At 35.2% G+C, this 14,265-nt stretch overlaps 1 protein-coding gene and 2 pseudogenes across 2 annotated transcripts; all 3 read left to right on the top strand.

The window, feature by feature from the left end:
• The first annotated feature begins 887 nt into the window (after window positions 1-887).
• Window positions 888-2,628, top strand: LOC104787654 (putative F-box/FBD/LRR-repeat protein At1g66300; annotated as a pseudogene). The gene is made up of 3 exons (XR_015557053.1): window positions 888-1,725; window positions 1,840-1,980; window positions 2,062-2,628. The product of XR_015557053.1 is annotated as a putative F-box/FBD/LRR-repeat protein At1g66300 (transcript).
• Window positions 2,629-4,936: 2,308 nt separating this feature from the next.
• On the top strand, window positions 4,937-7,535 carry LOC109132924 (replication protein A 70 kDa DNA-binding subunit D-like; annotated as a pseudogene).
• A 4,106-nt stretch (window positions 7,536-11,641) lies between these two features.
• Window positions 11,642-13,843, top strand: LOC109132923 (uncharacterized). Its single transcript, XM_019245382.2, has 4 exons — window positions 11,642-12,225; window positions 12,315-12,988; window positions 13,084-13,767; window positions 13,827-13,843. Exons 1-4 carry the CDS (start codon window positions 11,642-11,644, stop codon window positions 13,841-13,843), a joined length of 1,959 nt encoding a protein of 652 aa, XP_019100927.2.
• The last annotated feature ends 422 nt before the right edge of the window (window positions 13,844-14,265 follow it).

Here is a 14,265-nt window from a genome sequence, read left to right as displayed (position 1 = left end):
TGCAGGATAAAAGAGTCGTTTTAGAATGATTCACTCCATATCTCACTGCAACTGAAACTTTGTCCTCTTCATCACTGATTCATGTAATTTCTCAATCCTAAACCAACTACTATGCTTCACAAGACAAGATAAGGTCTTGTTAACACCCAATTATAAAGCTCGGCCTTTGAAAAAGCAGTGAACAAGAAGGCAATGCATCTAGTTTCACTAAAAGGTGGTATATTTGTACTTCAAAATAGAAAAGTAAAGTTTAAAAATTCTAAATTTAACAACCATCAATGGACCTATGAAATTATAAAGTTTCTTAAGAAGTTCTTAATTTCACTTTTTTCAAAATTAATAATAAAATTTGTTTAAAGCAACTTTGGTTAAATCCTTTGATGGACATGCCCTAAAGTCTCCTGAAAATTTCAAAAGCCTACGTAATTACCATGTAACTTGGTTGCTTAAACAAGATGAGGACAATGAAATCCTTGGATTTTCCTAAATGTTAGCACTTAAAAACATTTATGCAAGTTTCATGTACATTATGCAATTCTGCTAGACTCTAAAAATCTGCTATTACCACTTGTTATCTAAAAAGTAAAAACATTCCGTTCGGTTTAAGAATACTATTTTGAAATAATACTTTTATATGATTACAATTTCCCCAAGTTGTATTAAAAAAATTAAGCAATTACTATTAAAAAAATTGTGTTTAATTAATGTCATTTAAAACTCTGTCTAAATTATAATGTTGTAACTGCTAAGTTGACCCAAAATAATAATATTATACTCTGACATATTAAAAAAGTGAAAACAGCCGTTTTGTTCTTCTCTGTCATCATTCTAGCAACGCCGTTAAAGTGGTAATGTTAGGTTTAGGTTTACTATTTATTGTTTCATTTCAGACCACACCTACTCACTACCGCTACTACACAATTTTGAAGGTTCTCATGGAGGAAGACGGAGTAGAACGAGTTCGTGCCAAAGTCTCTCGTGATGAAGACGGAGGGAAACGAGTTCGTGCCAAAGTCTCTGGTGGTAAAATTGCTGAAGTTGATGACTGGCTAAGAAATTTGCCAGAATCTTTGCTATGTCATCTTCTCTTGCATCTTCCGACAAAATATGTGGTCAAGACTAGTACCTTATCAAGCCAATGGAGACATCTCTGGAGGTATGTTCCTGGTCTGGACCTGGACTGTCGTGATTTCACGGAATACGATGAAGTTGCGGGTTTTACGATAGCTTCTTGAGCTTTAACAATGGTGAGTCGTCCATAAAAATGTTTAAGTTACGTTACCATACTGATCTGGGTGGCGATGTGGACGAGGAGACTGATAACGCTAATCTCACCCGATGGATCAACACTGTTGTTAAGCGAAAAGTTCAGCACCTTGCTTTGTCGTGGGGTGAAGTGCCGATACCTCCAACACTTTACAAGTCTAAGAGCTTGGTTTCTTTAAAGCTTACAACGGCTCAACTTTTACGGGTCCTCATGAAGATCTAATGGTTTCCATAGATGCTCCTATGCTTGAAGATCTTCAACTCTCTGATCATTTGACTGCGAGTTTCATACTAGGTAATATGAACTCACTTGAAGAGGCGGATATTGATGTTCAGTTTAACTTCTGCTTTGGGAAGAAGTTCGATCCGATGGATATACCGAAGAGAAGCATGATTAGGAATTTTCTTGTGGCGATTTCTAATGTCAAAAACATGATACTCTCTCCAAGTACTCTTGAGGTAACATGTTGATTTCGTTCTTTTAATTTTTAATTTTTAATTTTAATTCTTCTAACAAGTTTGTCTAACTTTTTTTTTTTTTGTTTTTTTCCCTGGTGCATGTGGTTGTTGTAGGTCATTTATGAGTACTCAAGATGTGCACTGCTGCCCTTGTTTTGTAACCTATCTTGCTTGAGTGTCTACTTCTACAACCACAGCTGGGAAATGTTGCCAGTCTTTCTTGAGAGATGCCCGAATGTCAAATCTCTTGTTGTGGTCAGGATTCTTTACTTAAAACTTAATGCAAATGGGGAAAGTATCTATAATCATAATAACATCATTTGGTTTTAATATTAGGAATCTGCTACATTTCTAAAGGATAATACTCGTATTTCGACTAGACCTTGGGCTCTCCTATCATCTCTCGAGTATGTTGAGATAGAATCGCCATTGGAAGGGGAAGCGATGGAGATGGAATTACTGAGTTACTTACTTGAGAACTCACCAGTCCTCAGGAGACTCACTCTGTATGTGGAAAAAGATTCAAACAATGAATCTGTCATCCTCAGAGGACTCCTTATGATTCCGAGGCTCTCTAGCTCATGCCAAGTGTATGTTCTCTATCCTTAGTAACGGACATACTGGCTCTCTACCTCATGCCAAGTCGGTGTTCTCTATCCTCAGTAACGGACATACTGGCTCTCTAGCTCATGCCAAGTCGATGTTCTCTATGCCAAGTCTATGTTCTCTAGCTCATGCCAAGTGGTTGTTTTTGTGTACTTTATTATGTGAACTTTGTGTTTTCTTCTTTATTGTTGTGACTTTGATGTGTTGTTGTAGATCCTAAATGATCATATGTTTGTCTTAAATAATGTTTCTAGTAAATCAAAAGTGGAATAAGATTTGTGTAAGATCATAAAGGTTCTTGAAACTCTTAAGCTAGGTAGTTAGATGAAACTAAGTGACTACTATTCTAGACTCAAGGGTTGGAGCTTTTAAGCTATACATGAATGGTGAATGACTAAACTTCTAGACTTTTTCCTTTTCAAAGATTACAACATATTTATTGCCAACCCTACTCAGAACCTGTCTCGTGGAAGAGAAGAGGATTATATGGATCCGAGAGCAAGTGGCTCTCTAATTGGAGCAGTGGCTTGAGAGGATCAAGGCGATAAAGAGAGCAATTAATTTGGAAACAATTACGTCACTGTTCATCGACAAAAACAGAAAGAAAAAAAATCAAGATCGAATAACCTATATATAAAAATCAAATCTAGGTCATGGGTTTTTTTGGCATGTTGATGATGACTATCTGGTGTTTGTAGCAGGCCCGGCTTAGAAGCAGTGCAGACGGTGCAAAAGCACCATGTCTCCAGATTTTTGTGATTTTTTCTTTAAGATTTAGGGTCTTAAAGTTTTAAATGTTACAAATATAACCCTAGTTTCTGGAAAAAGTTAAAATTGAGTACAAGATCCCAAAAATAATTGAGCCGGCCCTGGTTTGTAGCTAGCTTCGTGGACTCTGGAAGCCTCTGAGGTTTGTAGATCCATTGGCAACGAACGAAAACTCAAACTAAATCCCATACTTAATATCCCATACTTAATAATGGGTGAGGCCAAGATTCCTGTGGAAGTTGAACTAAGCAAAAATATTTCAACAAGGATTGCGGCTAGTGATGAAAATAGCCGCTGCTACAACATGTTTAGGTTTACATGTATGCGGCTGCTACAACATGTTTAGGTTTTTTTATTGCATATTTAGGTTTGATATTTTCAAGGGCCCAAACTGATTTTATTTTTTAATTACATGTTTAGGTTTTTATTAAAGGCCCAATCTTTTGTACTTTTCTTTTGGTAATTATCCTTTTGTACTTTTAATATCTAAACCTAGAGAGTTTTTTTTTTGAGGCAAGCTTACAATTTTTCTCACTTAAAAAAAAAAAATTCTACTCTGGAATTTGTCCCTGTGTTGCTACTTCCCGACGGTTTCTCCTAAGAATCAGTGTATTCGAATTTAGATTTTATATTCTGGCGGGCGTCATCTCATCGGATGTTTCAGATATATGTTATCGGCTACCTTGGATTTTATGGTCAATTTGAAAGGATAGAAATAAAAAAGTTTTCCAGGGTACAGAGACAGAGCCAATCGAAGTTATTAATCAGGCAACTAATGATAAATTGTTGTGGGAGGAGCCCAAGTCCTTCTCTTCTGGAGTCTAGGATCCTTCGGAATCCCAGGAAGTCTCGGAACCTTCTTCCCGATGTCAGATTAATGGATCCTTGAAGGGTTCAGATCGTTTTATGGGGCTAGGTTGGTGGTACTGCAATGGTGAGGATACGATGGTAGTTTTGGGAGCATGTTGCCTTCGACGAAGTCCTTCACCCCTCCACTCGGAGTTACAAGCGTTGATTTAGGCTATGGAATCTCTCCTGGCTGTTGGCGTTACCTGTCAAGATTATGAGATAGACTATGCAGAGTTAGTGGCGATGGTGCAGTCCTCAGATGAATGACCCGCTTTCTCCAATCTGCTAGATGATTTCAGCTCCATCAGATCATCTCTCCCCGCATTCACTCTTACCAGGATTCAGCGTACGTCAAATGTGAGGGCAAATTGTCTTGCTCGTTCTTCGAGATCCTTAATTTCAGAATTATATTTTGTAAACTCTTATCCCCCGGTTTGGGCAACCAATTTAGGAGTCATTTTCTAATTTTAAAGTTTGGTTGACAAAAAAAAAAAATTCTACTGTCATATTTGCTAAGCACATTTTTTCTTATTATCATCCTCTTTAATCCACTAAGAAAACACAAACTCATTTTATTATAATATCTAGAATTTGGAAATTTAGAGTTTTAAAATTTCTGTCCAAAGACTAATCTTCTAGAATCGGTGGAAACCATGTTAAATATTGAACTCTCTTGACCAATACTACTCGAATTAAGGTGGCGATACTTACATCCCTATACCAGTAGACCAAGGCGACTTTGATTATTTTCTTAAATGCATTTTAAATTTGAATAAAAATTTTCTCTATATATTAAAATAGAGTCATTTGGAAATATTAAAAATAAAACTATTTATAAAATTACATAGCATAGATATTTACGTTCATGATTCTAAAGTATTTATTTAATTCTTTTAGTTAATAATAGTTTGATTTATGGGCATTTGTTTATGACAGTCCGTGAAGAAGAGACTTGACACTTGAGTTACTCCAGTCATGCAATAAGCCAATGATTGAGTCGGGCCTGTTTATAGGGTTCCTTGTCATTAGTGAGAATAGTGATTGGCCAATGATTGAGTCGGGCCTGTTTAATAGCGTTTCAAGAGAGGTTAATGTACAACTAAGAGGAAGATACTTGAGTTGCTCCAATCTTGCAATAGTAAAAAAAAAAAATACCTGGTTGAGGAAGTGGTTTTGGAGGATCCAAGTCAAAATCTTGCATTCATGGCGCCAATACACTGTCCAAACAGGAGAAACATTAGAGATGGTCCTTGCAGATACACAGGTCATTACTCTACATTATAACTTTTAACGATAATTTTCATGGTATATGTGTAACCCTGATAATCTTTCATAAATATATTAGGGTATCAAAATACATGCAAGCGTGAAGAAGGATTTAGTTTTGCGTTTTGCTCCTCATGTTCGAGTTGGTGAGTGGAAGTTAATTGAAACTTTCGGGCTTACTCATGCAACTGGTCAGTTTCGTCCAACCAATCATTTGTACAAGATTGGATTCCAAACTAGCACTGTTGTCTCACGTTGTGAGAATATATCTGAATCCAACTACTTGACTCTTGCTAAGTTTGAGCCAATCTTGAATGAGGAAATTAATCCGTGTATGTTAGTTGGTAAGTATATATTTTCTTAACAAGTATATGATCAGATCGATGTATCTCCTACTATTTATGAAAATAATATTTGTTTTGTAGATGCAATCGGACAAGTTGTTAACATAGGAGAACTGGAGCTTAAGGAAACTAATAACAAGCCGAATAATAAGTTGGATTTCGAGTTGAGAGATGAAAAGTAAGTTGTGTTTTAAAAATTATGACTTGCGGTGTACATGTTTGGTAGTCAGTAAACTTTTATTTATTTATCATATCAATTCTTATACAGGGATGTAAGGCTACCTGTCACACTGTGGGGTTCACATGCCGAACAAGTATTTAAGGCTTGCCAGGAAGCTAATGGAGTAATGGTGATATTTGTGATCAGATTTGCGAAAGTCAAAAACTATAAAGGTATGCTTCCTTATTAATCATGTTGGTGTCAAATTGTAGATAATAAATGTAAGATGTGAATCATATTGTTCTTGGTAATATGATAAGAGTCTACTAATCAAATTGCGGGGCATGTTTTTCAGGAATTGTGAGTTTATCTAATTCTTACAATGTTTCCCAAGTGTTTATCAACCCTCCCTATCCTGAAGTTGCTGCTTTTATTCAGACGTGAGATTTTTAAATTTTTAATTATTGAACTGAATATGATTGGAGTTCTTTAACAATTTTTCTGTTTTAATTCAGCCTTCCAAACGATGGTCTGGCTCTTACCTTCCGCAAGAATGTACCAAACAACCAGATTGTAGCATATACTGCTGTCCAGAGTGATCAGTTTTCTAGGAAAACCATATCAGAACTACTCAATTCTCAAGAGGTATCCATAACAACTAATATTTAATCAATACAATAATGTTCTAATACTTAACATTATATTAACCATCAAATATGCCTAAAAATATTTCAGACTGGTAAGGCAAGGTTGTTGTGCACCATCTATGCAATTGATACAGATTGGTCGTGGTACTATTATAGTTGCAGAAATTGTAACAAAAAGGTTACTCATATCTATCCATCCGCCAATGAAAAAGTGACCAGTGAAACGAAACAAAAGTTTTGGTGTGACCATTGCAAATCCATTGTAACCTATGTTGATGCTAGGTATGATTCATACTTTTTTGTTAAGTACTATTTTTAGCTCTACTTCAATCGCCATTAACGTAGAGAAAAAAACAATTTTAGGTACATGATATATGTCAAGGTCATGGATAATACTGGTGAGACCAAGTGTTTGTTGTTTGACAGTGCAGCTGAAAAAATCATTACCCAAAGCGCCAAAGCTCTCTTAAATGGATCACTGGCTGAGGTATTTGATCTACAGAATTTGCACTTTTACTTTCGTTGTAGATTTAAGATTAATTATTAATTTTATTATGAACAAAATAGATTGCAGACCCAGAGAACTTGCCAGATCCAATCAACAATGTCATTGGGAAGACATACCTCTTTCTGGTATCTGTTGAGAAGGCAAACATTTGGGATGGAAAGGACTCTTACAAGGTTGCAAAAGTGTTGTTGAATGATGGTTCGTTGGGAGAGGAAAGCATGCTTGACTCTCAGGAAACAATCAATCCGGACTCTATTGTATCCGGCGACCAGGTCCTATTTAATATTATATCTGTAAATTAAAATGAATTTTCAACTCTAAGTTTTTCAGTCTCTAATTAAGCTATTTCATGATGTTTTACTATTTGATAGAGTCAACTAATGCTAACTAGCAGTCAAGATGGAACTGAAAATAATACACCATCATCCAAGCGTTTATAATCTCTCATTGTGGAGTCTGCTGAGCAATCATCCACAACCAAGAAGCTGTGTCTTGCAGCCTCAGACGTGGACACACAAGATGAAATCATCGAGCATGAAGGACTCGCGGATTGTGAAGGTTCCAATGTCAATCAAAGAGAGGGGAAGGGTATCATGAAATCTAATGGGAAAAACAACCAAGCAAAGAAGATTACGGGAGTGCACATCAAGACTGAGAAGTAGGTGTTAGAAAGGTGCAACCAGAGATTGCATGTCGTTTATCCATCGCCGTTTCTTTATGCTTTTTTAGTTGAGTTTTATTTACACTTTATTTCTGGATTTGAAAGTTTAAGATTTTGGTTTGTTACTTTATGATTCTATTTCTTGAATAATAAAATAAATGGCGATTAATTAATTTATTTCCCGATAAAGTTTTAGCTTTATAAGCATGATGTGACAAAATCAGTTTGTTTAAATTTTTTAATTATATGATAGAAAATCTAAAAAAATATTTGAAGTGTTGAAAAACTTTTATATGGTGTGATATGTTTAATGACTCTATGGCATTATTAAGTTTAACAGTACATAATCATAAAATTACTAACCTGGTGAAACCTGACGACTTGATCACAAACTCAAAACCTGGCCGTAACTATGTTTTACAGTCTGAAAATTAAGTGAAGAAAAATACATTTGTTAAAAAACTCCAGTCATATTCAGTTCAATAATTAAAAATTTAAAAATCTCACGCCTGAATAAAAGCAGCAACTTTGGCCACAACGTATATAACTTTTATATTGCTACTAATAAACGAAAAAATTATTTAGAGTACAATAAGTTTTGACTATGTTAACTAGATTGCGTTAAACAATTATTACTTACCATATTACGTTACTAAATAAAAGTTAAGATATCAAAAATGATCACATATAAGTATTTACTACGATTTACTATGATTGCGTGAAAACTTGATGTCAGGATCACAACATATCATACGACATATACTCTTACCTTTTTTGCTATTGCTTTTTGGTTGCCTTGCTATTGTTTGAGCTCTATATCGTCAATCAATCTACAATCCTGCAAACATTTTCAGAAAACATGAAGAAGAAGACAAAGATTTCAGTGCCCATGGAAGTTGAGAATTCTCACACAGAAAATACAAAACGTCATAGATCAGGGAAAAAAGTAAATGATGAAAGAACCCCAATCATTGTATGTGAAGAGAGCCATTGTACAATACCGTCTATGCAGAAGCCAATTGTGAGTTCTCTCGGAAAAGAAGTATCACAGCCTACAAAGAAGATGCGTCTAATCACCCCTACAAATTTAAATAGACAGACTGCTCAACTGACTGAATCAAATTCATGTCCTCTAAATCAAGTTTTTGGAAACGTCTTACGAGACATAACCAACTTACCCAGCAGATATGAAGCAAACAACCAAACTCCTCTTAACAATCACCAACTCAATCCTACTACACCTACAGATGGTCATAGTGGTGAGGATTATCGTTAGCAACACATTGAATTTTATTTAAACATTGGTATTTTTCATATGTCTTGAAGCACAATCTCTTACTTTGTCATTTCAGGAGCTTCAATCTTTGATATCACATACCAGTCAATAGGACCCAAACGAAAAGACACACCTTCAAGTAAGCATAAATTGAAAGCAAAATATTATATATGAAGTACGCATCCTCAATATCTATATGGTACTTTTATTTAAACTTACTTCTTACTTTATAATGACAAGGCTCTCAGCTGACCTCAACCAGACTTATGAATGATTCAATGTGTTCAACTGCATCACACACTTTCACATACAGCAACACTAATATGTCTGCAAGGACCAGAATGGACTTCTTGGTTCCAAATATGCGTCCTTCTTCTGCCATTATTTAAATAAAACTATTATATAAATATGGTTTCTTTACACTTTGTAGTACTTATTGTCTAACTGAACACAAAACATGGTTAAATTTTTTTTAAAAGGTGGATCAGGACTTAGTACCATTTCAAATACAACGACTTTCCATTTTGGTCCATTTCAGAGTAATCATCAAGGATTACAAACTTAGACAAAAAATTTGCAGCTGCATTGTCGTCTGAGACAATATACGGTAAGACAATTTGATTACAGCCTTTGTTAATGTTATTTACATTTAGAGATAGAAGATTATTCGCAAATGTTCAAAAGTTACATTTGAAAGGGTACTTATTGGTAAAATTGTGCATAATACATTTTATGATTGCATGAAAAGGTCGGTCATGTGTAGGAACAAGTTCAAATACAACCAAACAGCCTCGAAATGCATCTCTAATTCCAAACATCGGATCATCAAAAAGAAACTTAGATGAAGAATTTGCTGCTGCATTATGGTCTCAGACACTAGACGGTAACTTAGCAGTTTTCATTACTTGGTTATACTTATAATCTATAAACATATTTTTTAAATATATTAACAAAGTTGCTCTTCATAGAGGATGAAGATGAAACTCTGGAACAATATTACAATGAAAGTAGTAGTGAGGATGATAATGTCTCTGGAAACTCAATAGGACATGAAGAAATACAGACCACCCCTAAAACAAAGTCACCTGTCAAAGCTAAGTTACCCAGAGGAAGGCCACCCTCCAAACAAAAAGCAAAGAAGAAAAACACGACACAAAAACAAGGTAATTCGAAACTTTTGAAATAGTTATTTTCTAATATTTGAGTTTTTTTTCGAATTTACTATTGCAAAACGTTTTTCTACAGGATATCTAGATCATGGAGATCCTACATACAAGTGTAAGTATTGTGGTGCATACATGTGGTTTGATGAACGTCTTGGCAAACGAAGGTCTCGCAAGGATCCTACTTTTTCATTATGCTGTGGACAAGGGACAGTGAAACTACCATTTTTGAAACAATCACCGGACATATTAAGAAGACTACTTACTGGTGATGATCAGCTGAGCAGAAATTACAGAGAGAATAGTCGGATTTATAATATGCTGTTTGCTATGACTTCTCTTGGTGGAAGAGTAGATCGATCTATTCCAAAGGGTAAGGGACCTAATATGTTTCGATTACATGGTGTAAACTACCATTTGATAGGAAGTCTTACGCCTGAACCTGGTGATTATGCTAAGTATTTCCAACTTTATATTGTTGATACGGAAAACGAAGTCAATAATAGAGCAACTGTAATAAGGTAACTAATACATTGACATTATATATGCGTTTAAACTTAAGTAAAAGCCAGTGTTTCATAAACGTTATGAATATTCTCAATTTGCTAATTCGTGTATATTAAACTTATCATGCAGCAAGGGTAAAAACAATTCAAAGGATGGAGGAAAAAGCAAAATCAATAAAAAAATCATTGAGGCCTTGATGAAGATGTTAGATGATGTGAATCCCTATGTTACTCATTTCCGGGCAGCTAGAGATAGGATTGCAAGTAAGAGTGAAGAGCCATTTCACATGCGGATAATCAGTGATAGAGTTGGAATGGATGGACGTACTTTAAGCGCACCCGTAGCATCAGAAATTGCAGCTATAATACCAGGTGACTTTCGTAAGGAAATGCCACAACGTGATATAATTATTGAGGACAAGAATAGTGGTCTTCTTAACCGTATTAGCGAAATCCACCCTTCCTATTTAGCACTACAGTACCCTCTAATTCTGTGTTATGGTGAAGATGGTTGGAGGCCTGGGATAGAGAAAGCTTTTACGGGAATTAACAACAAGAACAAGAAAAAGTGTATCAGTATGAGACAGTGGTTTGCTTTTCGTATTCAAGAGAGGGAAAATGAATGTGATACTCTTTTACGGTCAAAGAGATTATTTCAACAGTTTTTTGTGGATTCCTTCTCGGCAGTTGAATCACACAGGTTATCTTACATTAAGTTCAATCAGTCTAAACTGCGTTGTGAGAATTACAACTCAATTAAGAAAGCAGCTGAAGGTGGAACTACATCAATGAATGAACAAGGTAAACAAGTCAATATTCCATCTTCTTTCACAGGAGGACCTCGCTATATGGTGCAACAATATTATGATGCTATGGCGATTTGTAAGCATTATGGCTTCCCGGATTTGTTCATAACATTTACATGTAACCTTAAGTGACCGGAGATAACAAGGTATGTAAAAAAGAGAGGCTTAACTGCGGAGGATAGACCAGACATAATAGCGAGGATTTTCAAGATAAAGCTAGAGTCACTAATGAATGATCTCACAGTAAAGCATATGCTTGGGAAAACAGTAGCAGGTACGGTTGAATATATACATTAAATTTATCATCTTTTATGTTGAAATGGATTGATTTTGTGTGAATTTTTACGTTTGCAGCTATGTACACAATTGAGTTCCAGAAAAGAGGTCTCCCACATGCTCACATTATTCTGTTTATGGAAGCCAAAAGTAAACTACCAACAGCTGATGACATTGACAAAATTATATGTGCTGAGATTCCAGATAAAGACCAAAATCCGGAACTTTATGAAATTATCAAGGATACCATGATACACGGACCGTGTGGTGCAGCTAATACCAATTCTCCATGCATGGTGGATGGTAAGTGTTCTAAATGCTTTCCAAAACCATTTGAAAACATTACTAAAGTCAATAGCGACGGTTATCCCGTCTACAGGAGACGTGATGATACACGTTATGTTGAGAAAAATGGTATTAGGTGTGACAATAGGTATGTTGTACCTTATAATGAGAAGTTGTCTATGCGTTATCAAGCTCATATTAATGTGGAATGGTGCAATCAAAATGGTTCTATAAAGTATTTGTTCAAGTATGTGAACAAAGGACCGGATCGTGTTGTTGTAGTAGTTGAGCCATCAAACAAGGATCAATCTTCAACTGGTGATGGCTCAAATTCAAACGAAAAGAAAAAGAATGAAATCAAAGATTTCTTCGATTGCAGGTGAGTTACGAATTTGTGTTGACAAATTTAAATAAAAACGCTATTGAGTAATTTTTGATTATATATATGCTTTTCTGTTTTTTTTTTAGATATGTTTCAGCCTCTGAAGCTATATGGAGAATTTTTAAATTTCCTATTCAGTATCGAACAACACCAGTTCAGAGACTATCATTTCATCTAGAAGGTGAGCAACCATGTTATTTTGACTCAGATGATGATATAGAAGATGTTCTAGAGCGGACCCTTAATGAAGATTCTCAGTTTATGGCTTGGTTGTCTTTAAATAGGAGAAATGCAGTTGGTAAAAACAACACTTTCGCTAGAAACCTCAAATATGCAGAGATACCTGCTTATTTTACTTGGGAAGGGAAAAACAAACAGTTTAAAAAGATGGTTAGAGGTTTTGCATTAGGAAGGATCAATTATGTACCCAGGAAGTTAGAAGCTTTATATTTCTTGAGAGTCCTATTAAACATTGTTAGAGGTCCAACATGTTTTGATGATATTAAAACATATCAAGGAGTCGTTTATAAAACATTCAAAGAGGCATGCTATGCTCGCGGTATTCTAGACGATGACCAAATATATATTGATAGTTTGGTGGATGCAAGTTTTTGGGGTTTTGGATATTATTTGCGTGATTTCTTCTGTATGATGCTTCTTGATAATGCTCTATCAAGACCAGAATATGTGTGGGAACAGACTTGGCATCTACTTTCAGAAGATATTGAGAGCAATAAACGAGAAGAGTATAATAATCCAGGCAAGTTAATGACTGCTACTAACCGTGCTTTTTTCAGGTCTTTTTTCATATACTCACTGCTACTAACCGTGACTTTTTTGTTTTGTTTCCAACAGACCTAAATTTAAATGATGCTGATAAGAGGAATTATACTTTGCTAGAAATTGAGAAGCTAATGTTGGGAAATGGTAGATCGCTTGCTGAAATAGATAACTTCCCGCAGCCATCTAGAGAAGTGATTGATAACTCCAACCGTTTAATTGTTGATGAGATGAATTACAACCGACAATTTGAGCAAGAAAAACACGATAACTGGATACAACAGCTAACAACTGAGCAAAGAGCTATATATGATGAGATAACTGGGGCAGTGTTTAATAATCTCGGTGGTGTTTTCTTTGTCTACGGTTTTGGGGGAACTGGAAAAACGTTCATATGGAAGACTCTATCTTCTGCAGTTAGATCAAGAGGAAAGATTGTGCTTAATGTTGCATCAAGTGGAATTGCTTCGTTGTTATTAGATGGTGGTAGGACTGCACATTCAAGGTTTGCAATTCCCTTGAATCCTGATGAGTATAGCATGTGTAATATCAACCCTAATTCTGATCTAGCTGATTTAATTAGAGAAGCATCTTTGATTATCTGGGATGAAGCACCAATGATGAGTAAGTATTGTTTTGAGTCTATGGATAAAAGCTTCTGTGATATTATTGGGAACATCCACAACAAGGTTTTTGGAGGAAAAGATGTAGTTTTTGGAGGAGATTTTAGGCAGGTGCTTCCGGTTATTAATGGTGCAGGTAGAGCGGAAATAGTGTTGTCAGCTTTAAATTCTTCATATATATGGGACCACTGTAAGGTTCTAAAGCTTACTGATATGCTCAAATTTACCCTAGAGCTACTCTCTCAAATTAAGAGATCACTGCAGTACTTAGGGGTCGAATTCCACAAGGACTAAAGACTACACAATGGATTATAGAGTTTTTCAATTTTGCTAAACATATTAAATTGAATTAAAATAAAAGCAATGCAAAATATTAAATAAAAGTTGTTGTAAATTCAGAAGATTAAAAAGCTAGGCCTAGGGAATTTCTCAGGAAATTATGAAATATTAAATCAATCAATAAATTAGGATTCAATCAATTAAGAACAGATCTAGAACTCTAAACAGTTTTGTAAATTAAATCAGTTCTCACTGCAAATAATATCTAAATTTAAAACCAGAAAATTCAAATCTCTTTGTAAAATTCTAGGTTAAAAATCAGCAATAAAATCAGGTTTAGATTGTTCACAAAATT

This window comes from Camelina sativa, chromosome 5 (genome assembly GCF_030686135.1).
Source record: "Camelina sativa cultivar CO46 ecotype springtype chromosome 5, ASM3068613v1".
NCBI lineage: Eukaryota > Viridiplantae > Streptophyta > Magnoliopsida > Brassicales > Brassicaceae > Camelina > Camelina sativa.
The sequence above is the reverse complement of the archived record's forward strand: the minus strand, read 5'-3'. Positions and strand labels throughout refer to the sequence as shown.

Excerpts from the sequence above, each read along its gene's own strand:
- LOC109132923 (XM_019245382.2), top strand. The coding sequence starts at position 11,642 with ATGTACACAATTGAGTTCCAGAAAAGAGGTCTCCCACATGCTCACATT. Across the intron at positions 12,226-12,314 it reads AAAGATTTCTTCGATTGCAG|ATATGTTTCAGCCTCTGAAG; the intron begins GTGAGTTACGAA and ends TTTTTTTTTTAG. Across the intron at positions 12,989-13,083 it reads AGAAGAGTATAATAATCCAG|ACCTAAATTTAAATGATGCT; the intron begins GCAAGTTAATGA and ends TGTTTCCAACAG.